At 45.4% G+C, this 26,715-nt stretch overlaps 1 protein-coding gene across 3 annotated transcripts; it reads left to right on the forward strand.

Moving 5' to 3' along the window:
- Positions 1 to 22,343: 22,343 nt before the first annotated feature.
- Positions 22,344 to 25,887, forward strand: LOC125542850 (uncharacterized). Of its 3 annotated transcripts, XM_087546385.1 has the most exons (5): positions 22,344 to 23,568; positions 23,663 to 23,953; positions 24,253 to 24,321; positions 24,945 to 25,062; positions 25,209 to 25,887. In XM_087546385.1, the coding sequence occupies exons 2-5, from the start codon at positions 23,765 to 23,767 to the stop codon at positions 25,298 to 25,300; spliced, it is 468 nt and encodes a 155-aa protein (XP_087402511.1). In that variant the 5' UTR covers positions 22,344 to 23,568; positions 23,663 to 23,764; the 3' UTR covers positions 25,301 to 25,887. The 3 variants fall into 3 exon arrangements, 1 of the variants encoding a protein (XP_087402511.1); XR_015618197.1 differs by having other exon boundaries at positions 22,344 to 22,904; positions 23,463 to 23,568; positions 23,663 to 25,295; positions 25,612 to 25,887; XR_007298138.2 differs by having other exon boundaries at positions 22,344 to 22,904; positions 23,463 to 23,568; positions 23,663 to 25,887.
- Positions 25,888 to 26,715: the final 828 nt, after the last annotated feature.

Genomic DNA, 26,715 nt, shown 5'->3' on the forward strand with positions numbered 1-26,715 from the left:
TGCTCTCTTCTTCTTGTTAACCTCCTGAACAGCCGGCGCCACCTCCTCCTCCTCAACCTCCTGCTTGATGATAGTGGATTCAGGCAGATCTGGCAGGTCGTCCACCTCAATGGGAACGTTGCGGCCACCATCCACGACAGCTCCGACCGGCGCAACGATCTGCACCTCCGGCTCATCATCTGACAGCACGACGACCTCCAACACCTCCTCATCAGATGACTCATCGTCGGAGTCGTCGTCAGGCCCGAAGAGGACAGATGGACCTTGACGGTCCTAGTAGGTGCCGTTGACGGGCGCCGGCAGGGCAAGCACGAAGTCGTGGACGTGCTCGGTCCTGGACACAACGCGCTCTGCATCCGGCTGGGCTGGTGCCGCGGTGGATGAGCGGTACATCTACCAGCGGGCGCGCTGCCTGGGGTCAGGGGAGCGCGGAACCTCGCGCATTGCCCAGAGGAGGATGGTCGCTGGAGGAACGTCGATGCCGACGTTCCTCCGGCGAAGGCACGACGCTTCTCAGCATCCGTCATCACCTTGACGAGACTGCGCGCGTGGATCTTCATCATCTGAACACTTGGGAACCACCGCGTGATCTCTCTGTATTGCGCTCCGGGTTGTCGCCGGCCAACTCTTCGATGACTTTCTGCCATCCGAGACTCTGGTCCATGGCGGCGGTGGTGGCGTGGTCGTCGAGATGGTGAGTGGCGAGGTTTTTTGGGTGGTTGGCAGAGTGGTGGAGGAGTGGGGTGTGCGAGCGGTGAGTGGAGAGGGAGAACGGCAGGTCGCCACGTCTTAAAGGGAGGAACTGAAACGACTATGCTATGGTGTGCTCGATCGTCAGATAGAGGCCGTAACGCACGCTTAACTGCAGGACCACAAACGTAACAATATGTATATCCGGAGGTGCTACTAGAACAAATCACTAGCTCTATCCCACTGGCAATGCACGCATCGTTATAAATCCCAGGTCTTGGGTTCGAGCCCCGGGCCAAAATTTTTATTTTCAATTTTTTGAAACTACATCATTGTGCACATTGAGTTAGCTAGCTCATTGTGCACATTCAGATAAGTAGAAGAATATTTTATTTTATTTTATTGAACAACATCATTGTGCACATTCAGTTAAGTAGAAGAGCAGGCACAAAATTCAGTTAACTAGAACAACATGCATTAAAATTCAATTAACTAGAACAGCACAACGAGGGCAAGTTTAGTTAAGTTAACTAGGTCATTGAGCACATTTAGGCATTAACTAGCTCATTTAGCTCATAGTGCAAGTTAAGTTACAAAAAGGGCAATGAATGCCACTATTTTGCCACCAAAAGAAGGCAAATCTTGCCACTTCATGCCACTGTTTGGCATACTTAACATGCCAGTCTTAAAGTTACATCACTCTAGGCCTTTACAAAAAAATGGCACTTGCAACAGCTAGCTAATCAGGGAGCAGGTGCATTCAGATCTTCAGCAGGTGCATTGAGATCAGGTATTTGCCTCTGAATCTGATCTCCAAACAACAGCCACCATGCCCTCTTCCTTTGCCTGCATTTGGGGCAGCACCTCTTCCTCTGCCTGCATTTGGAGCTGCACCTCTTCCTCTGCCTGCATTTGGAGCTGCACCTCTTCCTCTGCCTGGAGCTGGAGCTGCACCTCTGCCTCTGCCTGCAGCTGAACCTGCTCCTGTTCCTTTGCCTGCAACAGGAGGTGCATTTCTTTGTCTTTTATTTGCTCTTCCTTCTTCTCTTTGAGCTATTGTGTTTGCCCTTGTCTGCTTACCAATGAGCATCTCTGTGGTGATCACTGGCTGAGGTATTGCAGCACCAGCAACAGCAACAAAGGTAGACTGTTGTGGTAATGGGCCATATGCCCTTTGAGGAGCTCTTGTAGCAATTTCCCTTTGAGCCATGGTGAAAACCATACTTGTTGGTGAATCAATTGGATCCAACAGAGGGACTACATTGTTTGGGAAAATGTTCTGCACATATTCATTTAAGCACATTAAGTTCTATGTAGTTAAGTGCTTGCTATGTAGTTAAGTTCTACAATGACATAAGTACAGTACAAATGCAGTTTAATTCAGTTAAGTAGCATATACCTGAAGAAAGGTAGGGTCATCATAGCTTTCATCAACCACCTCTATCCCATCTTGAATGAGACTTTCCTGCCATTTGTAGTTCCCCTTTCTGTTGTGATCAGCTTTGCCACAGATTGAGTAGTGCATTGTCACACCTTTTCTGTTCAGAACCCTAACACCATTCTTGATCTTCTCCTCTGGTGCTTTCTTCCTATTCTTCTTGGGCCTTCCCAACTGTTTAGTAAACACTGGTGAATGCACCTTGTACACATTCTGTTTCTCCCAATGCTTTGGGTCTGCAAGAGGAACAAGAGTGTACCCATATGCCTTGAGATATGTCTGAACTGTATAGTAGTCATGAACCATTATCTCTGGTTCAATCATCTCCTCCTTGCAACATGCTATACAATGACCACATGGTACTCCTGACAACTGCCATCTTCTGCAATCACATGTGTGCAAAGCAAGATCCACTGTGTAACTATTGTTACCAGACTGTACTTTGAACATTTGTTGGCCAGCTTCAGATACATGGCAGTTTGCAGCAAACTCTGTATTCTTATCCAATTTCTTCTAAATCTTTGTGCATATTCTCTGCCCTACCCACTTTCTATAGCTTCCCTTTGTTTACTCACTAGCCTATGCATGATCTTGTAGAAGATATATTCAAGCATACTAAGCACTGCCATCTCTCTGCCATCAAGAATGTAGCTGTTAAACACTTCAGAGTTGTTGTTCAGCACGATGTCACATTTGGGAAATTCCCTAAAGAATGCCTTGCACCATGTGTTTGGCTCAAGCCTCTCAGTCCAGTGGAAGGCAGCTTGGCAGTGATCATCCATTTTCTGATAGTTCTCTCTCCACTTCACCTTGTTTGGTGATCTTGCAATGGCCCACAGATCTTGCTTCAGTACCTCTCCTTTGTGCTTCTCATTAAAATTTTGGTAAATATGCCTCACACAAAACCTGTGTTCTGCATCTGGCCAAACCTTGTGCACAGCATTTATTAACCCTTTTTGCTTGTCACTCATAACTGTGAAAGGAGCTGTGTTTGTAATGTTTAGATCATCTTTTAGAGTGGTCAAAAACCACTCCCATGAACATTTGCATTCTACTTCCACCCAGCCCATTGCAATGGGAAATATGCAGTCCTTAGTATCAATTCCAACAGCACTAAGGAGCACTCCTTTAAACCTTGTTTTCATATTACAACCACCAATAAAGAGAATAGGCCTGCAGCCCTTTAGCCATCCTCTCTTACAAGCATCATATGACCAATATAATGTTTTCAAACATTTTCTGCCCATTGAAATTTTTGTATCTTTGACAAGTGTTGTTGTTAGCAGAAATGTAGACCCAGGGTTTTTTCTCCTTAGCTCATGCCCATAATCCCATAGCCTGCTGAACTGCTCTTCCTCATCACCATGTATCTCCTTAACTGCTTGCTTCCTAACCCTAGCAAGCTTCCATCTATTAGGAGTAACATTGAATTCCTTTGTTATTTTCCTTGAAAATGTTCCAATGGACATCTTCTGGTCATCTCTGAACTCATCAATGAAAAAGTTGCAGAGGAATTTTGTTGTCATATCCTTTAACTTCCACTTCTTCTGGCACTTATGCAATTCATTGTATGCCTTGATGACAAAACCTCCAGTCCTGTTGTCATTTCCAGCCTTAAGCACCCATGGGCAACCACCACCCTAACAAACTGCCTCCAATCTGATCTTGTCATTCTTAAGCTTCTTGATCTGCACTCTGTTCCTTATTGAATAGGCCTTGAGAGCTTTCCTCAACTCAACCAAATCAGCAAATACCATACCTAATTTAAATACAGGGGATTTCATGTCCACCTTGGAATTGAAAGCTCTAAATTTGTACTTCAGTTGATCTTGTGCTTGTGTGGAGAGGTTGAGATCTTCATCTTCAAGGACACAGTCAGGCTCAACCTCTACCTCTTGCTCAGCCTCTTCATCAACATCAAAGTCAATGTTTTCTTCATAAAGATCATCATCTCCATCATCTATGTCATAATCACTATCACTGAACTCTGAATCTGACAACACAACATTTTCAAGGTGTAAATTTGGCTCTGCAGCAGCAACCATCACATTTGTCTCTGCAGCATTAACCTGGTCTGGCTCTGCACCATTAAGGAGGTCTTGCTCTGCACTTATAAACAGGCCGGGCTCTGCACAGTATGTCAACAAATTTGGGTCAGCAACAGAATTAAGAAAATCTGTCAGAACATCATCTTCTGCTGTCCCATCAACTGCAACCTTTAAAATTGGATCTTCAACATTCACTGAAATAATGTTGTGACCACATGATGCACTGCTTGCACCAACAATTGATTTGCCCATTCTGACAGGGCTTACAATAGATGGCAGCTTCATTATCAAATCTTCTCTGGAATTGCTGATGAAGTCTGCATGATCAACCATAATTGCAAGAACTTTGTGCTGAGCACTAGCTGTGATAAGATGCTGCAAATCCTCATCACCCTTAATTCTCACCAAACCATTTGAAATTGTTTTCTCAGGTAAACACGAGTAAATAATGTGCTCATTGGCAGGATATCCCAACCATTTTAGGTGTTCTTCTAAGACTGCATATGAAAATGTGCAAGCATCAACATAGTCAAGGACCTCCAAAGAAGAGTTATAATACTCTGGAGCACTGATAGATCCACAGAAAAGACCACCATGTTCCAGCTCCAGTGTAAAGAAAGGAGTGTGAACACTCTGTCCCATTGCCGAGTCACACAGTGCATACCAAAGAGAGATATTCAGTTAACTGAACATGAACTGCCCAAGTTCAGTTACAAATGCAGTTACTTAACTGAACATGTACTGCATATATTCACTGCAAAATTCAGTTATCTTAACATGAACTGCACAAACTCAATTCAAAATTCAGTAAACTTAACTGAACATGTATTGCATGCAAAACAAATTCAGATAAATTACACATTGACATTGATTATGTCTACTGGGCCACCTTCTTCATCAAAACCCTAACATGGTAAGCGAATGTACAGAACAAAAAATGCCAATCTCACACAATATATACAACATAGCTCATAACCCTAGCTTCATGACAAAACCACACCTTCTTCACCTTCTTCACCAAACCCATAACTTGATGGACAAACCCTAGACTAAATGCATCGCTCGCTCATAACCCTAGCTTGCATTCATGATAATATTGCCACTTTGCAAGATCAAAGCAACTCGCAAACTGGAATCAGCATCCAAATCGCACGAATCCACCATACGAGGTCATACTGCACGCGACACAAACAAGAAACGGAACAGGGGAGAGCAGGTGCAGAGAAGAGGAGCTCTCACCATAGTCTGGAGGAAAGACTGCAGGCGGCCGGACCAGATGAGCCGATGGAGGCAGCGGCACTGCACCGCCGAACTGCTCCGACGAGGCAGGCATTGTTGCTGACGTCAGCAACGGCCGCACGAGCGCCGACAGAGCCGCGAAGAATGAGTTGAGAGTGGCCACATGAGTTCCTCCCCCTCGACAGAATAAATGAGGTTAATTAATTCAGGTGAAATGGTGGTAGTGCGGGTTGATTCCAAGCAACGGCAGGGGGTCTTTGCAAAATGCGACGCACTGACCGGGTGCGCACCCACGAGTCCACATGGCAGGCTCTGATTCGTCAGGACGTGATTTGCACATCTTGAGCAAGTTCAGGGACTGGGTAGGGCCACTTTTCAAGTTGTAGGACTAAACTATCACATTGAGAGCAAGTTCTAGGACTCCTGGTGCTTTTAACTCATTTTAGTGGACAAACCCATGAACCCATGGGTTGGTCAAAACAGTGATCTCGTCCTGGCAGACATGGTAGGACAGGAGCGCACCTGCGTCGAGGGATGCGAAGCAAGATCGTTGTGATGTTATGTTTTCCTGTCCTGCCTGACTTTGCAGCTGAGTAGAGATGGAGAGGGTTCTGCTTTGAAGAAATTGCATCCAGAAGCCAAAAGAGGTGGTGCCTTTTCTATTCTTCGGCTAGCAAAGCAAAGAATTGAGAGACACGAGAGGCCATGTTTCTCTCGCCATGTCCTTGACTCGTGACTTGCATAGAGCGATAAATCAGTAGTGGGGTATGTACAGTTGTTCCAAGATAGTATTTTCCTTATGCAATGCATCTCATATAGAAAAATAGAAAATGTTACTAATAAATTAGCTCTTAGTGTTATCTCTGGCATTTAATGTTTAATCCAAATGATAATAATATGATGTCACTTAACCTTTTTACCGTTGGACATCTAGCACGAATCACAGAGCAAGGTTGGTGCCTTGTTTTTTTGGAATCGTTCATGTTCTGTGACCGAACAAGTGAATGCCCTTCAGTTTCATCCTGACCCCTTACCCTTGCCCACCCGCTTTCCTCTTCCCACTTCCCAGCACCGGCCACTACATATCCCATTGACCTCGGTCGAGGTGTTGTGGCGGCAACCCACGGATCACGGTGATTCCAAGCACTCGATGCAGGGCGAAGGCCAAGGCTGCGAGATGGTCGAGGTCATGGTAGTGTGGCTGATGCACAAGTCGAGTGGTGTGCGGCGGCGGTGGTTGTTGGCGGCGATTTTTCCGGACAAACACACGATCATGTATGTTCGGGTGGACGGTCGGTTTGGTGCAATGGCAGCGTTCGGGCATCCTTTCCCTCGTTGGAGGTGTCGTTTATGAGCGGTTCACCTCCCTGGGCATTGGATCTCTTATATATAGAGCTCTTTGAGGCCTCCTTTTGTTTGTTGAAACTTTGTAATCTATAGGATAGGATTTTTAAAGAAAAACAAATTTTTTGGAGCCCTTTGATTTGCAGGAATGAATTTATTTTCTTATGTCGGATAGAAACCAATTATTCACATTAAAAAAAAACTTTAGCCTAGGCTAAATGAAAAAATTCTTATCCTATGCATCAAATGGCATATCTATAGAAATAGAGATGCATGTCTTCTCACTTTCTATAATTTTTTTAATTCCTATCCTATGAATCAAAAGGCCTGAGTGAAAACCCAAGCTTCGGGCTATCGCTCGTGTTGCATCGCCCTTGGGTGACATTGTCTTCATTGTCCTGTACCTGAATGTACGAAATTGTCACCTAGGGGTTAAACAGTTTCAACCTGAACACATTATGTGCTTCTACCGATACTGAGTTGCGGACCTGGTAAATGTAACATCCTGTACCATAGTTGTTTTCTGAAAATCTACTTGGTTGAATGCATGTGCTCATCTCTCTTCAGTGTTCATCTCTGATGCTAAAGGATGTGATATGATACCTCGGCATGCCGATAGAGCTAATTGTAGGAGCCTTCATTTCAGCCATCGCCAACCGGCCAGCGGTCACTCAGCATCAGAACCACCTGGTACTTCAATATAGTATTACTTCCCCTACCCGAAACCAAGGAGAAGAAAACTTAAGCATGCCATTATGTAGTGAGCAGTGCAGGAGATATTTGATGTGGTATACGGACGCGTAAAACTTAATTAGCGTCACCTGTTAAGAAGTTAACCTTGCCTCTCATTCCTCATTTTCATCTAACAAATCAAGTTGCTTCATTTCAGATAATTGTACAGATTCCACTAACGTCGACTGTCTCCTTTGCAGAACCTTTAGAGGACTATTATAGTATATCAGCAAATGCATATAAGCTTCAGGCCATTTGGTCATGCAACTCTTTTTGGATGGGTCACAGACATCGGACAGATGTACTCATAAGAACTTGGAGGTAGTTAGGAGACTAATAGCTGATTCATTCTGCCTACTCAATGACAGTATACCTTTGTGACGCCAATGCAAAGCAAAGGAGATGGCACTAGCATTCTGATAATTATGACAATGGTCGGGGCGGTCTTCGGCCTCCGGCGCCGGGCGCGGCTACCGTGGTACAACCGGCCGTGGGTCGGGGCGGGCCTCGGCCACAGGTGCCGGGCGTGGCTGTCGTGGCTGCTGCGGGCCGGGGTGGTCCGGCCCAAGGGTCGCGGGCGCTGCCACCGGGGAACCTGCAGTCGTCGGCGCCTGGCCTTCAACCTCGGGCGGCACCACCTCACTACGTCATGAGGCCGCCGCAAAAGCGGCATGGACAGGTGCAGACTCATGCATCTTCATCTCAGAACGTGGGTACCGGAGGTGCCAATGATCCGCCCCGGGGAGAGTGAGGGGACGATGGTTATTATGCATATGGGGATGGCCAAAACCGTGGCTCGTCATCTACGGGAGGTGGTCGTGGTTATGCCTGGCAGAGTGATGGTTCTGCTGAGAGACCTTTTCTCGGTCCTCCGGGTGGCTTTGTCGAGGGTGCTTCAGGCCCAGACTATCGGCAGAGAGGTGGCTACCATGGTCACCGTGGTGGTCGTGGTGGTGGTCGTGGTCGGTTCCGCAGACAGCCTCCGCCACCGGCCGTCGCTGACCATGCGGCATCTGTCGTGGCAGCCGACACTACTAGAAAAACTATTATTAACGACGAGAGGAAGAAACTCTTGGTCGTTAGAAAACTAAGCGAACCTCGCATGGTGGAGATCAGGCTAAGGCTACCAACTATCGTGTAACAACTCCCTCAGAAAAAAGAAAACTAAGCGAACCTCGCATGGTGGAGATCAGGCTAAGGCTACCAACTATCGTGTAACAACCCCCTCAGAGAAAAACTACATGTAACAAACACCGAATTACTCTTTTTTTAAGCCCATGGGTGTTGTCGTCATTGACCCAATCTCCTCCTCCTTTAATATCCTTACCTTCCTAATCTGACTCCCTCTCCTTCGTTTCATCTCCCACATTGCCAGCCGCTTCTCTCTCGTTTCCTCTTCCACCCGATCCGCCACCATGAGCATGGCCTCCGCCTTCGGTTATGACCCTCGTCCACCCATCTCCCAAGATACAACACATCCATGTCCTCCACATCCATGGCCATCGGGAGGAAGCCGAGCAGGAGAGGTACGGGCTAACCCTAGACCGGCCTTCCACGCATTGTTGGGGTGAGGAGGATAGAGAGGCGGCGGCGGCAGGGACCGATTGTTTTTCCCGTGGGAGTAGGATCTGAGCGGGGAGGAGGAGGCGCATGCGTCGCCACAACACCAAGGAACACCTGACCGTGAAGATTCTCTTATTCCTTGATGCAGATTTATTTGTGAAAGAAGAGAATTAGCGAGAGTGGTCGAGCAAGCTCTTCCTGACATGTTTTTCTTAGATGACCTTTCTCCAATTAAGGTATTTTAGAAAGATACTAATCGCTTAAGTTGTTTTGTACAGAGAAGATGATTTTGCATAGGTCTAGTTGTTCTTGAATCAGTTCCAATAAGTATAGTGTTGATTTGGTTTCTTTTATTTCTACAGGTTTGAATACTACGGTCAGAAAAATCCGTTTGAGATCACAGTTTTTGCTGGTCTCGAAAAATGTATTAAGTTCATTCTGAACTTTAAGTTCAGAGAAGATGGTATTTGTCTTCTGCAGCAATCACGCCAATGCGTGAGGTATGATTTAGCATGTATAATAATTAGTCAATAGATTATATTTATTTGTACATGGAAATTGATTGTTCATATGTGAGGATTTTGTAAAAGAGAACAAGTAGTTTGATTTCTGTCCCAAATTGGCCGAAGCAACACGCAGTACCAAAGCTAGTATCTAGATAATTCATTCAAGCCTCAAGCAACACACACGTACACAGCACCTAATTGATCTTTGCGTTGATCGGTCCTCACGGCTGGAAACGTACTAATACACATGTATATGCAAAAAACTGGGCGTATTGCCTTGTATTGGGCCTGATTCTTTTCTTTTATTTCTCGTTGTTGTTCAATGTTTACAAAAGGGTATGCATGCGTATATATAGCAGCTAGGACAACCACAGGCTAACCTACTTGGTTGCAAGTTTTAATCCTAGTATACTAGGTATTTGTTCTGCGTACAACCCGGATACAACACAACACACGCCATCATTATTTCCAACATACTCTTTGTGCACTTTAATTATCTTCAGCAAAAAATGTTTTTGGCACCACAGTGGTTTCTTGTTTTATTGTATCTTGTGTTTGCAGTTGCTCCCGGTGGTCGGTGCTCCTGTCTGATTTTAATAAGAGCCACGGATGTTTGCATTTGAATTCCATTATGATCATTCATATTATATATTGATGCTCTCTGGGCCTATAACCATTAATGCCTTTTAGTTATGTTCTATTTTGTCACTCAGGGCATATGCAAGTACTTTCTTTTAGTTTTTACTTGCAACAAATATCGATTTGTAACTAAGTGGCCAGATATTTCGTCTTATGTCCTGTACTTTGTGCCAATTTCTGACAATTCTTAGAGGTCTACCAGGCTCCTCATAAAAGCCAACATGCTTAAGTAAGTTGCTCTCATATACTGATTTTATCTGCCGCTATTGTGCCGATTTATTTATGTGAACTGACTTTTATAACTTACTCAACATTTTGTAGGAATGATGGAGCACCTTGGTATAAAGAAGCATGAGGAGGTATTAGTCGCCGATGAAGAATTATATCCATTCAAACAATGATGGCACCCCTCGATTGAAGATTAATAAAGAATATATTTTCTAGTTTTCCCATTTCCAAATTAGATATGAGAAGTACATTGGTCATGTAAGGAGTGTTTTTGACTCAAATGTCTTAAATGCCGTTTTAATTCCAGATTTGTATGTCGGAATTTTGTTACTTGATCTTACTTTTACTAATAAAAGAGGCTATGACCCTTTCAATATTGAGATTCTTTTGCTTCCTAATTAATGCGGATAACATTTAAGCGTTGGATGCTACTAAGGATTCTATAGGTGGTTGAATGGAAATGATATAAAATTATTAGCGATGACAAAAGTGCTCGCTAATACTATAATTGTGGTTGTTATTGCCTTAGGGATGACGACCACACACTATCTCGTCGTTATAAGAATAACGACCGGAAAATTAGTTTTAACGATGGAGCCTACTACGACCAGCATATTGTGGTCGTTATTGACCTTTAACGACAACAATGCGACTTTTAACGACCACATATACGGCCGTTAAAAACCTTTTTCCTAGTAGTGCGATCCCGTTCAGACGACTGATCTGCCTAGCCAGGCGATGGAGGTCGTGACGGCATTGGCCAATGTGGAGGTTCCTGGGACTAGGGTTACAGCTGAGGCAGGAGACATGACGGATTCGGAGAGAGCGTCCAAGTGGGTGCGTAAGAAGGAGAAGATGTTATGCTATCGATGTGGTTAGAAGGGTCACTTCATTGCTGAGTGCATGGCAGAGCTGTGCGATTCATGTGGTAAGCCAGCATATGTCACGGGGGATTGCCCGTTTTTGCGTGACCAGGTCCCGACTCTTACAATGTATGGAGTATATTGTGCTGAGTTGATGTTCTTTGAGTCCCCGGCTGTGAGAGAGATTCCGGTGGAGACGCTGAGTTTGACCACTGGGATTGTGAAAGCTACCTAGGGAGAGGTTTCTGAGGCTCAGATTGTGCAGAGGCTTCAGGAACTGGTTCCAGGTGATTTCCAGTGGGAGCTTGTCAATATTGAGGCCAATGTTTTCAGGGTTGACTTCCCAACTGTGGATGATTTGTAGAGATTGTTGAGATTTGGGGTGTGTTCCTCGCACTAAATGCATTCTGGAATTTCACGAGTGGAAGAATGTAACACCCCGGATGTAATTTACCTTATATGTACTCCAACTCTTGCCGTTTCCGGCCCTAAGTTATTTTTATTTTCCTCGTTGTCGGGTTTTTGTCTCCGTGTGTTTTGTCTTTGTCATGCATCCCATATCATGTCATCATGTGCATTGCATTTGCATACGTGTTCGTCTCATGCATCCGAGCATCTTCCCCGTTGTCCATTTTGCATTCCGGCGCTCCTATATCCTCCGGTGGTCCTTTCTACCTCTTTTCGTGTGTGGGGGTTAAACGTTTTCGGATTGGACCGAGACTTGTCATGCGGCCTTGGTTTACTACCGGTAGACCGCATGTCAAGTTTCATACCATTTGGACTTCGTTTGATACTCCAACGGTTAACCGAGGGACCGAAAAGGCCTCGTGTGTGTTGCAGCCCAACACCCCTCCAAAGTGGCCCAAAACCCACCTAAACCCCTTCTATCATCTAGAGCATTCGATCACGATCGCGTGGCCGCAAACCGCACCTCATTTGGAGCTTCCTAGCTCCCTCTACCTATAAAACTAGCCCCTCCTCCGAAATTCCGGGTCTCCTCCACCCCTAACCCTAAAAAAATCGCTCCGCCGCCACCGGACACGTCCGGCCGCCGCCCGCACCTATCAGACACCGCCACGTGGCGCCGCCTGCCGTTCCGGCGCCGAGGCCCGCCGAGCCCGACTCGGGCCCCCGCGGCCCAGTCCCTCCGCCACCGCAGGTCAGCGCCCCCGCCCGCCGCCTTCCTCCTCCTCCGCGGCGCCCGGCTTCGCCGCCGAAGCCGCCGGCCGCGTCCGCCGCGACGTGCCTCTTCGCCGGCGCCGACCCCGCCGCCTTGCCCGCTCGCCACCGACCCGCCTCCGGCGCCGCCCGGCCGACCTTGCCGCCCTCACCGCTCCGGCGCCGTGCCCGGATACTCCCCGGCCGCGCCTCGACGTCAATGCCCATGACTCCGGCGACCCCATCTTCTCCGGCAAACCTCGAGCGACGTGCGCTGCTACAGTGCCGGCCCGAACCCTAGATCTCAGATCCACTCTCGGGGTTGACTTTCTCCCCCTCTCTCAGTTATTTTTCGCATCCTTTAACATGCCATAACTCTGCATCCGTAGTTCCGATTCGTGCGTGTAGAATATCGAAATGTTCGTCTCGACGAGTACATCATTTCATCTCATTGCATAATTTTCATTTGAGCTCAGCTTGATGCCCGAAATGCTGTTGGAAGAGGGCTATGTGAGGAAAGTTGCAGATCTGTTTCAGCAAATGGCCTTTTGTTATTTTTGCCATGATTAATGTGTGCATGCTATGATCCTGAGCTCTACATGTGTTTTGTAGAATGCCATGCCATCTTTACAGGGGTGTATGCCATGCATTTTTGTGATCTTTGTGGTGACTAGCACAAGCATGCAAAGTAGCTTACTCAATGATGCTGATTTCAGGGACTTAGAATTTCTCTTAAGTCCTTGTCTTGATATAGTTTTAATGCCATATGTTCATGTTGTTTCCTAGTGATCCATGCCTCTTTTGAGGATGATCAGTAAGGATGTTTTGTAGATAATGTTGTTCTCTATCCATCCATGTCTTTGTTTGCAATTATGGAGCACCCTAGCTTGAGTCAATCGAGCTCTACTTTTGCTATAAAATGTTCTTGGCAGATTGTTAACATGTTTAGCAATTTTGCCGAGCTTGTTGTTGTTGATCTGTGCATGCTATGATGTTGTTCTTGCCATGTCTAGCGTCTATGCCATGTCTTCTTGATGGGTGTATGCTTAGTTTGTCATGCAATGCCTCGTAGTGAGTGCATTGAGCTCGTAAACATGCCTACTTGTTAATCTATTTTGCATGCTCCAATTTTTCACTAAGTCTGAATCTGTTAATGTTTTTGCTATGTTCACATGCTTGCAATTGTATTTTCTGATCCCTTTTGGCTCAAGGTCACTAAGGGACTTTTGTTATATGCTTAGAGTAGCTTCATTCCATGCCTTGCTTTGCCATGATATGTTTCTGTAACATATAGTTTTCATGCTCTAAAGATTGCTTCCTGTTGATAAATTCCTGACTTGCTGTTAATTTCATTAAGTCTGAAACCTGTTATCTTTTGCACTTTTGACATGCTTGTTTGAACCTGTTATTGGGTGAATTAGCCGTAGCTCAGTGTTCATCTTTTGTCAAGAATCATGAGTGGATCCCTGCCATGTATTTTGTTGTCATGTTTGAGTGCTGTAGCATATTTATCTTGATGCATTTAGATGGCTACTTGCTGTTTATCGCAGACCGGTGCCATATTTGTTTTGCTTGCCATTTCCAAACCGTGCACCCGATTCTGGTGATCTTTATATCGATTTCAACCGAAATCACCTCACCATTCCAGTGGCACTCTTGTATTTCCAAGTTGAGGCCAGGTTCCATCATTCCTTTGCAAATCATGCATATGCATCGCATACCGCATCTCGCATATCATACCATGTTTGCATCATGTTGTTCAAGCATTGCACGTGGTTAATTGTGTTCCTTTTGCTTGTTGTTCTTGCTTGGGTAGAGCCTGGAGACGAGTTCGTGAACGAGGAGCCCGTTGAGTTTGCCTACGAGGATCAAGGCAACTCTGAGAACTTTGCAGGCAAGATGACCATACCCTCGAAATCACTTGTATCTTTGCTTGCTAGATGCTCGCTCTTTTGCTATGCCTATGCTAAGATACCTATCACATGCTTATCATGCCTCCCATTTGCCATGTCAAACCTCTAACCCACCATGTCCTAGCAAACCGTTGTTTGGCTATGTTACCGCTTTGCTCAGCCTCTCTTATAGTGTTGCTAGTTGCAGGTGAAGATTGGAGATCGTTCCTTGTTGGAACATGATTATTGTTGGGATATCATAATATTATCTTGTTTATCTTAATGCACCTATATACTTTGTAAAGGGTGGAAGGCTCGGCCTTATGCCTAGTGTTTTATTCCACTCTTGCCGCCCTAGTTTCCGTCATATCGGTGTTATGTTCCCGGATTTTGCGTTCCTTACACGGTTGGGTTATAATGGGAACCCCTTGATAGTTTGCCTTGAATAAAACTCCTCCAGCAATGCCCAACCTTGGTTTTACCATTTGCCACCTAGCCTCTTTTTCCCTTGGGTTTCCGGAACCAAAGGGTCATCTTTATTTAAACCCCCCGGGCCAGTGCTCCTTTGAGTGTTGGTCCAAACTAGAGCCCCTTGCAGCGCCACCTCGGGGAAACTCGAGGGATGGTTTTAGTTGTACGGATTGCTTATCTGAGTGTGCCCTGAGAACGAGATATGTGCAGCTCCTATCGGGATTTGTCGGCACATTCGGGCGGTGTTGCTGGACTTGTTTTACCATTGTCGAGGATGTCTTGTAACCGGGATGCCGAGCCTGATCGGATTGTCTTGGGAGAAGGAATATCCTTCGTTGACCGTGAGAGCTTGTGATGGGCTAAGTTGGGACTCCCCTGCAGGGATTTGAACTTTCGAAAGCCGTGCCCGCGGTTATGGGCAGATGGGAATTTGTTAATGTCCGGTTGTAGATAACCTGAAACTTCACTTAATTAAAATGGTAGGGATGGCAATGGGCCGGGTTTGGGGCGGGTGGAGCTGGTCCAAATCCAACCCATGACCCATCTTCCTACCCTCTGCCCATCCACCAAATTATCCATGGGCACAACTTGTGCCCATGCCCAAACCCGTTGGATACCCACATATCCATGGAGCTCCATGGGCATAGAAAAGTTAGCATGAAGCCTTCCCAAAGATCAAATTAACTCAACATCATTCACTCACAAATGTCGACATAAGCTACATGCATAAGTAGGCAACAAGTAATACGATGACTCCTTAAGTGTGACATACCAGAGGTTGATTTTGCAGCATGTAGGTTATGGCACCAGTTGCATATTGCCTGCCATTTCCCATTGATTCGTTCTTTCTACTATCACTGGCATATGGCTCCACATGTCATACGGGTATCCATTGGATATCCATGGAGCACAAACTATAACTGTGCCCAACCCAGCTGTTCGTGGGTATCCATATCCACGGACCCATGGGCAGAAATGTGCTCCATACCCTTACCCAACCGGGTCGGGTATCCATGGGTATCCAGATCCATGAATAAAATTGCCATCCCTACCAACCGCGTGTGTAACCATGATGGTCTCTTCTCGGCGGAGTCCGGGAGTGAACACGGTGTTGGAGTAATGTTTGACGTAGGTTGTCTAGGATCACTTCTTGATCATAGTTGTTCGACCGTGCTTTTTCCTTCTCTTCTCGCTCTCTTTTGCGAATATGTTACCCACCATATATGCTAGTCGCTTGCTGCAGCTCCACATCATACCTTTACCTTACCTATAAGCTTAAATAGTCCTGATCGCAAGGGTGTGAGATTGCTGAGTCCCCGTGACTCACAGATTACTTCCAAAACCAGATGTAGGGACCGATGATGCCGCTCCAGATGATATGACCGAGCTCAAGTGGGAGTTCGATGAAGACTCTCGTCGTTACTACGTGTCTTTCCTAGATGATCAGTAGTGGTGCCCAGTTGGAGCGATCGGGGACTTTGTCGCATTTGGGGGTTGATCTTTATTTTGGTACCGTAGCCGGACCCTGAGTGTATTGGATGAATGTAATGACTTATTTATGTATTTGTCTGACATGGCGAGTGTAAGCCAACTATGTACTTTTCCCCTTTATTTATTTACATGGGTTGTTGTGAAGATTACCTCACTTGCGACATTGCTTTCAATGCGGTTATGCCTCTAAGTCGTGTTTCGACACGTAGGAGATATAGCCGCATCGACGGCGTTACAAGTTGGTAATCAGAGCCTTCCCCGACCTTAGGAGCCCCCTGTTTGATCGAATCGCTGGCGTTGTTGAGTCTAGAAAAATGTTTTGAGTCATTTAGGATTATATATATCGGAGAGTTAGGAATTCTTTTTACTCCTCAGTCCCTTCATCGCTCTGGTGAGGCATCCTGACGTAGAGTTTTGACTCTTCTCTTCTCAAATTTCACTAAAAAAATTTAGGATCACGCGGGTATCTTGGAATCGTTCCGATGGTTTTGTGACGAGAACATTGTTCTTGGTGCCTCCTGACATTTAGAGGTTGTGGCAGTGTCCCGGGGAATTGAGCTCCGAGGTGTTGTCGTCACAATTTTATCATTGAGATTCTGGAATACCTGAGTTTCGCCGACATCGAAAATCTCTTTTATGCAGTTGTTGGTGAGATAACCTCAACGCCACCCAGTACTGGGGCGGGAGTTCGGGAGTATAGCCATAACTTGTATAACGGATGCTTTTCGAAGGTTGAGGTAAATGATTTCCGAAGTTTTCTTGGTTATGTGTTGAAGGATGGATACAGCTGGATGTAGGGTTTGCTAGCTTTGGGTGAGATATTATGCTTCCCCTGTATCCCCAACACCTGATTGCATAACCGGAAAGGTTCGGGAGTTTCATAGGTGGGAATTCTTGTAGCTCTAGTTCTTCTTTCGCGGATATTTGGTTTGGGATTGGGTATTCCTCACCAAGTATTTGTTCTTGTCCGTACCTTGTTGTTTTATTCTTCTACCTCAATTCTAAGTGGCTTCTCAATTTATGGAAATGTGACCATTTCAATTGGAATGCATTCGTTCATTTTGTTTGGATGTGAAGACTTTATGTTGCAATTTCGATCCTTTTCGATTCAGCTTCAATATTTGTCTGTCAAGATGCTAACGGATGTCACCCTCTTCAGGATGGCTCCTGCTAAGGGTCAGAATCAGAATCAGGATCCACCACCACCACCTCCACCTCCGGAGGCATGGCAAGCTATGATGGCTGCTACCAATGCAAACACGCAGCTGATCATGCAAATTCTACAAGAGTGCAACCAAGGCCATGGCAACAATCAGAATCAGTTTGCTATACTCAACCAATTCCTTGCTAACCAGCCAAAGACCTTCAGCAACTGTGTCGAGGCCTCAGACGCTGATGATTGGCTCGTGGACATATGCAAGCATTTCGAGTGCAGCAACGTCAGGCCTGGGGACTTTGTCAAGTTTGCCTCCTTCCAACTCAAAGACCAAGCTACAGAATGGTTTCGGCAATACAAAGATTCCAGAGGAGGCCGTGTGATTACCTGGGATGAATTCCGTCAAGACTTCAAAGCTCATCACATTCCTCAGAGTGTTGTTGAAAGCAAGCGTGAGGAATTCCGCAACCTTAAGCAAGGCTCTTTGTCTGTTTACCAGTACAACATCATGTTTCAGAAGCTCGCCCGTTTCGCTAAGCAAGACGTCCCTGACGAGAAGAGCATGATTTATCAGTTCAGGGGTGGCCTCAGAGAAGATCTCCAACTTGCTCTCGTCCTTTTTGAGCCGAAGAAGTACGATGAGTTCTACAATATGGCAATGAAGCAAGAGACTGCTCAACTGAAGTGCGATGCTTCCAAGAAGCGAGTCAGAGATGCAACTCCTTCTTCCTCAACTCAAGTGGCTAAGAAACAAAAGTATTGGCTGCCTCCTTCTCCGTTCCGTTAGCCTTATCAGCAGAAGAGCAAAGGTGGCAGTGGATCTTCCCACCCACCCAACCCTGGCTTTCAGAACAAGACTTCATCTCAAGCTCCAAGATCAAGTGCTCCGTATCACCGTCCGCTTTCGGACGTCACATGCAACAAGTGCCAACAGAAGGGTCACTATGCCAACAAATGCTTCAATCAGAGACGCTTTCGGAGATCTGCTAGCAATGCAGTGGTCAAGCATAACCCCAAGCATGCCAAGGGCAACTTGATGAATGCAGCTCAGGCAGAGGACTCGTCAGATGTCATCATGGGTAACCTCCCTGTTAACGATGTTCCTGCTAAAGTTCTTTTTGATACTGGTGCATCGCATTGCTTCATTTCTAAACCTTTTGCATCAAAGTATGAGTGCGATTATCAGCATTTGCAAAGATCTTTACAAATCGTGTCCCCGGGCAAGCAAATGACAGCTAATATCTGCGTCCCGGATGTTACTATCACGTTGGGTGACTACAAATTTCTAGCTTCTCCTGTTGTTCTGAGTGACTCGGATATCGATCTTATTCTCGGAATGGATTGGCTTTCTAAGCACAAGGCTCACCTTGATTGTGGTGCCAGGCAGATTTAATTGACTCATTCGTCTGAGGATGTAATTGTTTTGCCGCTCATGATGATACCATTCGACTGTTTTCTCTCAATGAGAAGGGCGAGCTAGATGCCATCTCTCAAATTCCAGTCGTTTGCGAATATCAAGACGTCTTTCCAGAAGAGCTTCCAGGAATGCCTCCGCATTGGCCAGTTGAATTTGTCATCGATCTTGAGCCTGGCATGGAACCTGTTTGCAAACATCCTTACAAGCTTGGACCAGAAGAGTTGAAGGAGCTGAAGAAACAACTCGATATTCAAGAGCGAATGGGTCTCATCTGACCAAGTTCTTCTCCATGGGGTTGTGGAGTTCTTTTTGTGAAGAAGAAGGATGGAACGGACCGACTCTGTGTCGACTACCATCCATTGAACAAGAAGACCATAAAGAACAAGTACCCACTTCCCAACATCAACGAGCTATTTGAACAACTCAAAGGTGCTCAATTATTCTCCAAGCTTGATCTCCATATGGGCTATCACCAGATTCGTATTCATGAGCAAGATATCCCTAAGACAACATTCTGAACAAGCTATGGTTCATATTACTACACTGTCATGTCTTTCGGCCTCGTCAACGCTCCGCCAACTTTCTCTCGCATGATGAACTTCATCTTCAACGCCTACACAAATGACTTCGTCTTGGTCTACCTCGATGATATTTTGGTCTTTTCCAAGAACAAGGAAGATCATGCCAAGCACTTGCGTTTGGTGCTGGATAAGCTCAGAGAACATCAGTTCTATGCCAAGTTTTCAAAGTGCGAGTTTTGGCTCGATGAGGTTCTCTACCTTGGGCATATCATCTCTGCCAAGGGCATAGCGGTGAATCCTGAGAAGGTGTCTGCAATTGTGAATTGGGAACCACCTCAGAACGTGAAGCAACTCCGCAGCTTCCTTGGTCTCGCAAGCTATTGTCGAAGGTTCGTTGAGAACTTCTCTAAGATCGCGGAGCCTCTTTCCAACCTTCTCCAGAAGCACGTCAAGTACGTATGGTCTCCTGAATGTGACATCGCTTTCAACACCCTGAAAGAGAAGTTAGTCATTGCTCTAGTTCTGACTCCTCCTGATGAATCCAAACCGTTCGAGGTCTTTTGTGATGCTTCTCTTCAAGGTCTTGGTGCAGTGTTGATGCAAGAGAAGAAAGTTGTGGCCTACACCTCTCGCCAGTTGAATCCCAACAAGAAGAACTACCCCACTCATGACCTCGAGTTGGCGGCAGTTGTGCATGCTCTTTTAACTTGGAGACATCTCTTATTGGGAAGAAAAGTGGACATCTTCACTGACCACAAGAGTCTCAAGTACATCTTCACTCAGCCTAATCTCAACCTCAGCCAGACTCGTTGGGTCGAAATGATTCAAGAGTATAATCCGAGTATCGAATATACTCCGGGCAAGGCCAATGTAATTGCTGACGCATTGAGCAGGAAGGCTTACTGCAACAGTTTGATTCTCAAGCCTTACCAACCCGAGCTTTGTGAAGCTTTTCGCAAACTTAATCTGCAAGTTGTTCCTCAAGGTTTCCTCGCCAACCTCCAAGTCTCTCCTACTTTGGAAGATCAGATTCGCGAGGCTCAACTTTTTGATGCTATGGTGAAGAAGGTGAAGATTGGGATTGTCAAGAGTCAACCCAAGTACAAGTGCTATCGTCTTGATGACAAGGATACTCTATTCTTCGAGGATCGCATTGTTGTGCCTAAAGGTGATCTTCGTAAATTCATTATGAATGAGGCTCACAATTCACTCCTCTCTATTCACCCTGGAAGTACAAAGATCTACCATGACCTCAAGCAGTCGTATTGGTGGACTCGAATGAAGCACGAGATTGCTCAATTCGTGGATGAATGTGATGTCTGCAGAAGAGTGAAGGCAGAACACCAATGACTAGCTGGTCTCCTCCAACCTCTTGCCATTCCAGAATGGAAGTTTGACCATATTGAGATGGACTTCGTGACTGGATTTCCAAAGTCCAAGCGTGGCAATGATGCTATCTTCGTTGTCATCGACAAACTCACTAAAGTGGCTCATTTCCTTCCTATCAAAGACTCCATCACTGCAGCTCAATTGGCAGAGCTATATACCTCCCGGATTGTCTCTCTACACGGCATTCCGCAGTTGATATCTTCATATCGTGGCAGCATCTTTACCTCCAAGTTCTGGGATTCTTTTCAGAAGGCCATGGGCACCAACATCCATTTCAGCACAACTTTTCATCCTCAAACTAGTGGCCAAGTCGAGCGTGTCAATCAAATTCTTGAAGATATGCTCAGGGCTTGTGTCATCTCTTTCGGTATGAAGTGGGAAGATTGTCTTCCATATGCCGAGTTCTCCTACAACAACAGCTTCCAAGCAAGTTCGGGCAAGGCCCCATTTGAAATTCTCTATGGCAGGAAGTGCCGTACTCCTCTTAACTGGTCAGAGACTGATGAACGTCAACTTCTTGGAAATGACTTGATCACAGATGCAGAAGAGATGTGCAAAGTCATTCGTGATAATCTCAAAGCCGCGCAATCGCGCCAGAAGAGTTACTATGATAGTAAGCATCGTGATTTGGCTTTCGAGATCGGAGACCATGTTTACCTCCGCGTCTCTCCAATGAAAGGTACTCGTCGCTTCGGTATCAAAGGGAAGCTTGCCCCTAGATACGTGGGTCCCTTCAAGATCGTCGGCAAGAGAGGCGATCTCGCCTATCAACTTGAGCTTCCCTCCAACTTTGCAAACGTGCACGACGTGTTTCACGTGTCTCAACTCCGCAAGTGCTTCAAAACTCCTGACCACACCGTCAACTTCGAAGACATTGATCTCCAAGAAGACTTGTCTTATCGTGAGTACCCCGTTGCTATTCTTGAAGAAGCTGAGCGCAAGACTCGCAACAAGTCTATCAAATTCCTCAAAGTCAAGTGGTCACACCATTCCAACCGTGAAGCCACCTGGGAACGCGAGGATCACCTCCGTTCTGAGTACCCGGAATTTTTCCAGTCCTAGATCTCGAGACGAGATCCTTTCATAGTGGTGGAGTGTTGTAATACCCCGGATGTAATTTACCTTATATGTACTCCAATTCTTGCCGTTTCCGGCCCTAAGTTATTTTTATTTTCCTCGTTGTCGGGTTTTTGTCTCCGTGTGTTTTGTCTTTGTCATGCATCCCATATCATGTCATCATGTGCATTGCATTTGCATACGTGTTCGTCACTACACCACAATCCTTGATTGGGGGCAGTTAACTGCCGGGAGAAATACAAGAATAAGGGCAAATTATATGCCGGGAATCATGCTATTGCCGGCAAAAGTACATAAGGTCAGAGAAACTGCCGGCAGAAGTAAACCATTCGGGGCGTCAGGACTGCAGCAATAATGCCTGCTTTTCAGGTCACACAGTCTGCCGAGACATGCGAGACCCGGCGTATTATCTGCCAGGACTGTTGTGTGTGGTGCCAGATTAAAATAAATGGGCCTAAACTCTGCTGGCGCAATAGAGCGCGGGAGAGAAAAAAAATCGCATCAAAGAATCTTTTGGACGCCGTCACGGCTTAGGTCCTGTGCCCCAAATCACTTTCTTCTCCAAATCTACCTGCCTTCCCCCGACCACCGCCGCCCCCGACCACCTTCTGCAAGACCCTAGATCCAGCTCCCTCCCGGACCACGCCGCAGAGCACACTTCGCCGCCCCCAACTACCACCAAGGAATCCTCGCCTTCTCCATGCTTTCCTCCCCGGCCATAACCGCCTTCGTTCTCCATGACCTAGCGCCGCCGCCATCCTCTGCCACCGTGCTTCCCCGTGCAGCGGCTTCCGGGATCTCCTCGAATGCCGAAGGGAAATCGGCATGGGCAGGAGGGGAACCAAGCCTCTTCTGAGATCCATCCGGCGGCGCATCGAAGTGTGGCGGGCGACGGCGCATCTTCCTCTCAACCCCCATCCAGCTCCGTTCAGCTCCATTCGACAACGTCTCTTCCCATCCTCTCCTTGTGAACTTCAGCACCACCTCCCGCTGCTCTAATCCATAGATCGGCGCAGGTGAAGTCGGCATCCTCTCTGGCGAGGTAAGGTTCCCCTCCGCCCATCCTTCTCCTCATCCTCTTCCTCTCTTCTCCTTACTCTTCCTCCCCTTCTCTGTTCTTGATCCCCAATGTTGCTCTCTGCTCTGTTTCTCTCTGTACATGTACTGCTTTGCTGCTCTTGCTCTGTTTCTTCCGGTGCTAGTGCAGTGCATATATATATGTATAATGGTGATGGGTAGGACATAGACGCTACTTACAATAATAATTTGTTGATGGCTATTGACAATTTGGGACTTGGAGATGAGAGAGTTGGACTTCTGTTACTTGTTATGCGGACTTAAGTTATGCCATTAGACTCTAAGATTACTGACTTATATTGTTGTTGTGGATGCCTAGATGTGTACATCTATTGGATTTGTTATTTTGGTGTGCTTATGAATTATTTTTGGTCTCCTTATAAATTATTCTGTAGCTTTGTTACTGCTATTTTCTGTCCCATCCCTGAGTTTTATTTGCTGTATTTTATTTGAAAAACTCGAATTGGACAACTATGTTTTGTAATATCGATCTCTCTTGTTGCTGCATTTGACGGGGAAGAAGTTCAGTCAAAGCCGCTCGATTTGGACACGGCATACATGCATATAGTACCACCTGTGACTGGACTGCAGCAAGAGATGCGTTGTTGGCATGTAGGTTCAGCCATCAGGTAGGTCTCATGGTTTGTTGCTCAACATATCGCATCATGTATCATCCTTTCTCTTAGTTACATGGAAGAATATTAATGTGATTGATTTATTCAGTCAGGGTGATCGATCAATGGAGGTGGTGCTCGAAGCCTAACTACAAGCACTGTACTCAAGGCCTAACTTGGGCTCTACGTATGTCTCCTCCCTATACATCTGATGCAGAAGCTACAAGCAGCGCATCCCCATGACAGCTTCAGATGCATGAATGGATACTCCCATAAGAGTTGGCACCTTGTCACACATCGTAAGCACTACAAAATTGTGAAGGAGGTCAGCCGCCACAACACTTCATTTGCCTGCTTGTTGCCTGCAAAAGACGATAGCTTAAGAAAAGTGATCACAAAGGTAAAACATAAAAATAACACCATCTCATGTACTGATCCTACCATCTTTAGTTATAAATTATGATCAATTATTTCCTGGAAAATTCTTTACGTGTTGGCTGTATCTGGATGCTATGGAAAAGAATATATCGAGCACATTATGTTACGTGTATTTCTTATAGCAGCTGGTGCTACTGAAAGTGGTGATTTTACCTATTTTCCTCTCAATCCAGTTCAAAGTTCGTATAAGAATCCATGTGTTTAAACGGTGGGTCTCCTTGCTATAGTTATTTTAGTTTACACATTTTGATTATTCTGCAGGTTTCCGTCCAAAAACTTCCGTTGCTGAAAAACTCGCTATCATACGTGTTCTTCCATTGCTATTGTTTGGTATTTTGGTTTCTCCTTCAAGTCATCAATAGTTAAAAGAATATTTGAGGAAATTACTTATGAAAAACATGAAGGATGGTTCATTATCTATGCATCACACTGCCGAGATCATTGGTGCGATCCGGTTTCTTTGGTTTGTAATCTGACTATACATGCAGAAAATATCATGATATTGTTGAATATGCACTATTTTCATGTATTTTACCTCTTATCATGTGTAGCATATTGGAGGAGCACCATGTAGTACTATCTTTCGTATTCTGTTGGAGATGGTTGTGAGCTCTTATACCAATTTAAAAACCAGTGATGCAGCTTTACAACTTTACTGAAAGCACTTGTAAAATTACTGTTACATGAATGAATCAGGGGTATGGTATGTTCCTTGTAGTACTATGTATTGATTAAACACACAGGTACCCTATGTTGTTGTGAAAGTTGAATCGACTCATGTTTTTCCAGAACTTATTACTCTTGGTTCTGATTAAAACTTGGCTGTAAAATACACTAGTATAGATGCATTAGGAGCTGTTGCTCAGCATTTCAAAAGTGACATGGTATGGAAGCATAATTCTTTAATTTTCTTCTATACATTATACTCCCTTAGTCCATGACTGCACTGCCAGGTTGTTGACAAGATAGATATTAAAATGGATGACTTTCTTGAAGATGGGTCACAAGAAGCTACTATGTTGGTCATTCAAGCACTTGCAATAGCTGTGCCGCATTCAACAGATAGACTATGTAAATATATCCTACTCACTACATTTTGACCAAAATTTGCATGGTTGATTCGCTCACTCTTTGTTCACACATCTTGATATTAATATGTTCTTCTATTTCCTTTGACCTTGCATACATCTTTTAACCAAGATATTTAAACTTACAAGTGTCCCACCTACCGGAAATGATACTGAACGGGCATCGTGAAAGAGCAAATGTATTCCGTGGAGCGTTGCGTGCTTTCGATGCTACAGGTTGACCTTTATCCAAAATGGTCCAGTGTTTCACTTATTTCATAGAAGCCATGAACTTAGTATTGAGTCTGCCTCTAACCTTTATCTGTAGTGCTGCTTGTGTCATTTGTTTATAATCCCAGTATAATTTTGTAAGTTATTTGCTCATTATTCACACCCTGAACAATGTCTAGGCAATAGAAACTGCATTTTCATTCATGTATGGACTGTAACATCGTGCTAGATTGTGCCTTTGTAGACTCAGGTTTAGAAATTGATTATCTTCAGCATGCAAATGCACTTTCGATTGATCTCAGATCTCATTTCGCTATTGTAGATCAACATTATAATTAAGGTATTGTACACCTCTCCCGAAGGTTTGGCAAGATCTTGAAGGTGTTGGAGGCTTGGCAAGAGCTGCAAGTTGGAGTGATGATACTTCCTTCCTCTAGCCATTTCCTGTTCTCTTTTACGTTGTACTGCTTTATCTTTAAGTGCTTCAATGTACATTGACTGCAAAAACAAAACCATGGAACCAGGAAGCTGAAGCATGTATATTGAAACATATGTATCTGGTCTGTTATGTTTATGGAATGAAGTTTCAGGTTTTGGATGAGCCCTATATGTAACTTTGATTGAAATGAATCTATTAAGTTGTGTGATCTCTCCTGTTTGGCCGAACATGGTGAATGAATATTAAATTAGGTATATGTTGCCAATAATAGCTTTGCTAGTGAAACGCAACATTGTGGCATACTTACTGCCGGGAAATCATGTTTGTGCCGGCAGTGGAACTGCAGGTAACTGTTGTTCCTATGCCATAACCAATCTGCCAGGAGAAAATGAAACTGCCGGGAAATACATGCGTCGGGGCAGAAAAACTGCCGGGAATAGTTTATCTGCCGGAGAAGTAATCCCCGGCAGCCGTTCTTGTGGCAGTTCTATCTGCCGGGAGAACCACATTCCCGGCAGTTTGTCTGCCCTCTTAAGGGCTTTCTCCCGGCAGATTGCATGCCATTGCATTCATGTTGTGGTGTAGTGCGTCTCATGCATCCGAGCATCTTCCCCGTTGTCCGTTTTGCATTCCGGCGCTCCTATATCCTCCGGTGGTCCTTTCTACCTCTTTTCGTGTGTGGGGGTTAAACGTTTTCGTATTGGACCGAGACTTGTCATGCGGCCTTGGTTTACTACTGGTAGACCGCCTGTCAAGTTTCGTACCATTTGGACTTCGTTTGATACTCCAACGGTTAACCGAGGGACCGAAAAGGCCTCGTGTGTGTTGCAACCCAACACCCCTCCAAAGTGGCCCAAAACCCACCTAAACCCCTTCTATCATCTAGAGCGTTCGATCACGATCGCGTGGCCGCAAACCGCACCTCATTTGGAGCTTCCTAGCTCCCTCTACCTATAAAACTAACCCCTCCTTCGAAATTTCGGGTCT

Source organism: Triticum urartu, chromosome 3A, assembly GCF_056163025.1.
Source record: "Triticum urartu cultivar PI428250 chromosome 3A, HENAU_Tu73, whole genome shotgun sequence".
In the NCBI taxonomy this organism is placed as follows: domain Eukaryota; kingdom Viridiplantae; phylum Streptophyta; class Magnoliopsida; order Poales; family Poaceae; genus Triticum; species Triticum urartu.

Bases quoted from the DNA above. Each gene is read 5' to 3' on its own strand.
- LOC125542850 (XM_087546385.1), top strand. From the start codon at position 23,765: ATGCAGAAGCTACAAGCAGCGCATCCCCATGACAGCTTCAGATGCATG. The intron at 23,954-24,252 runs GTAAAACATAAA...ATTATTCTGCAG, and splicing joins TAAGAAAAGTGATCACAAAG to GTTTCCGTCCAAAAACTTCC. The intron at 24,322-24,944 runs GTATTTTGGTTT...CTGCACTGCCAG, and splicing joins TCTTCCATTGCTATTGTTTG to GTTGTTGACAAGATAGATAT.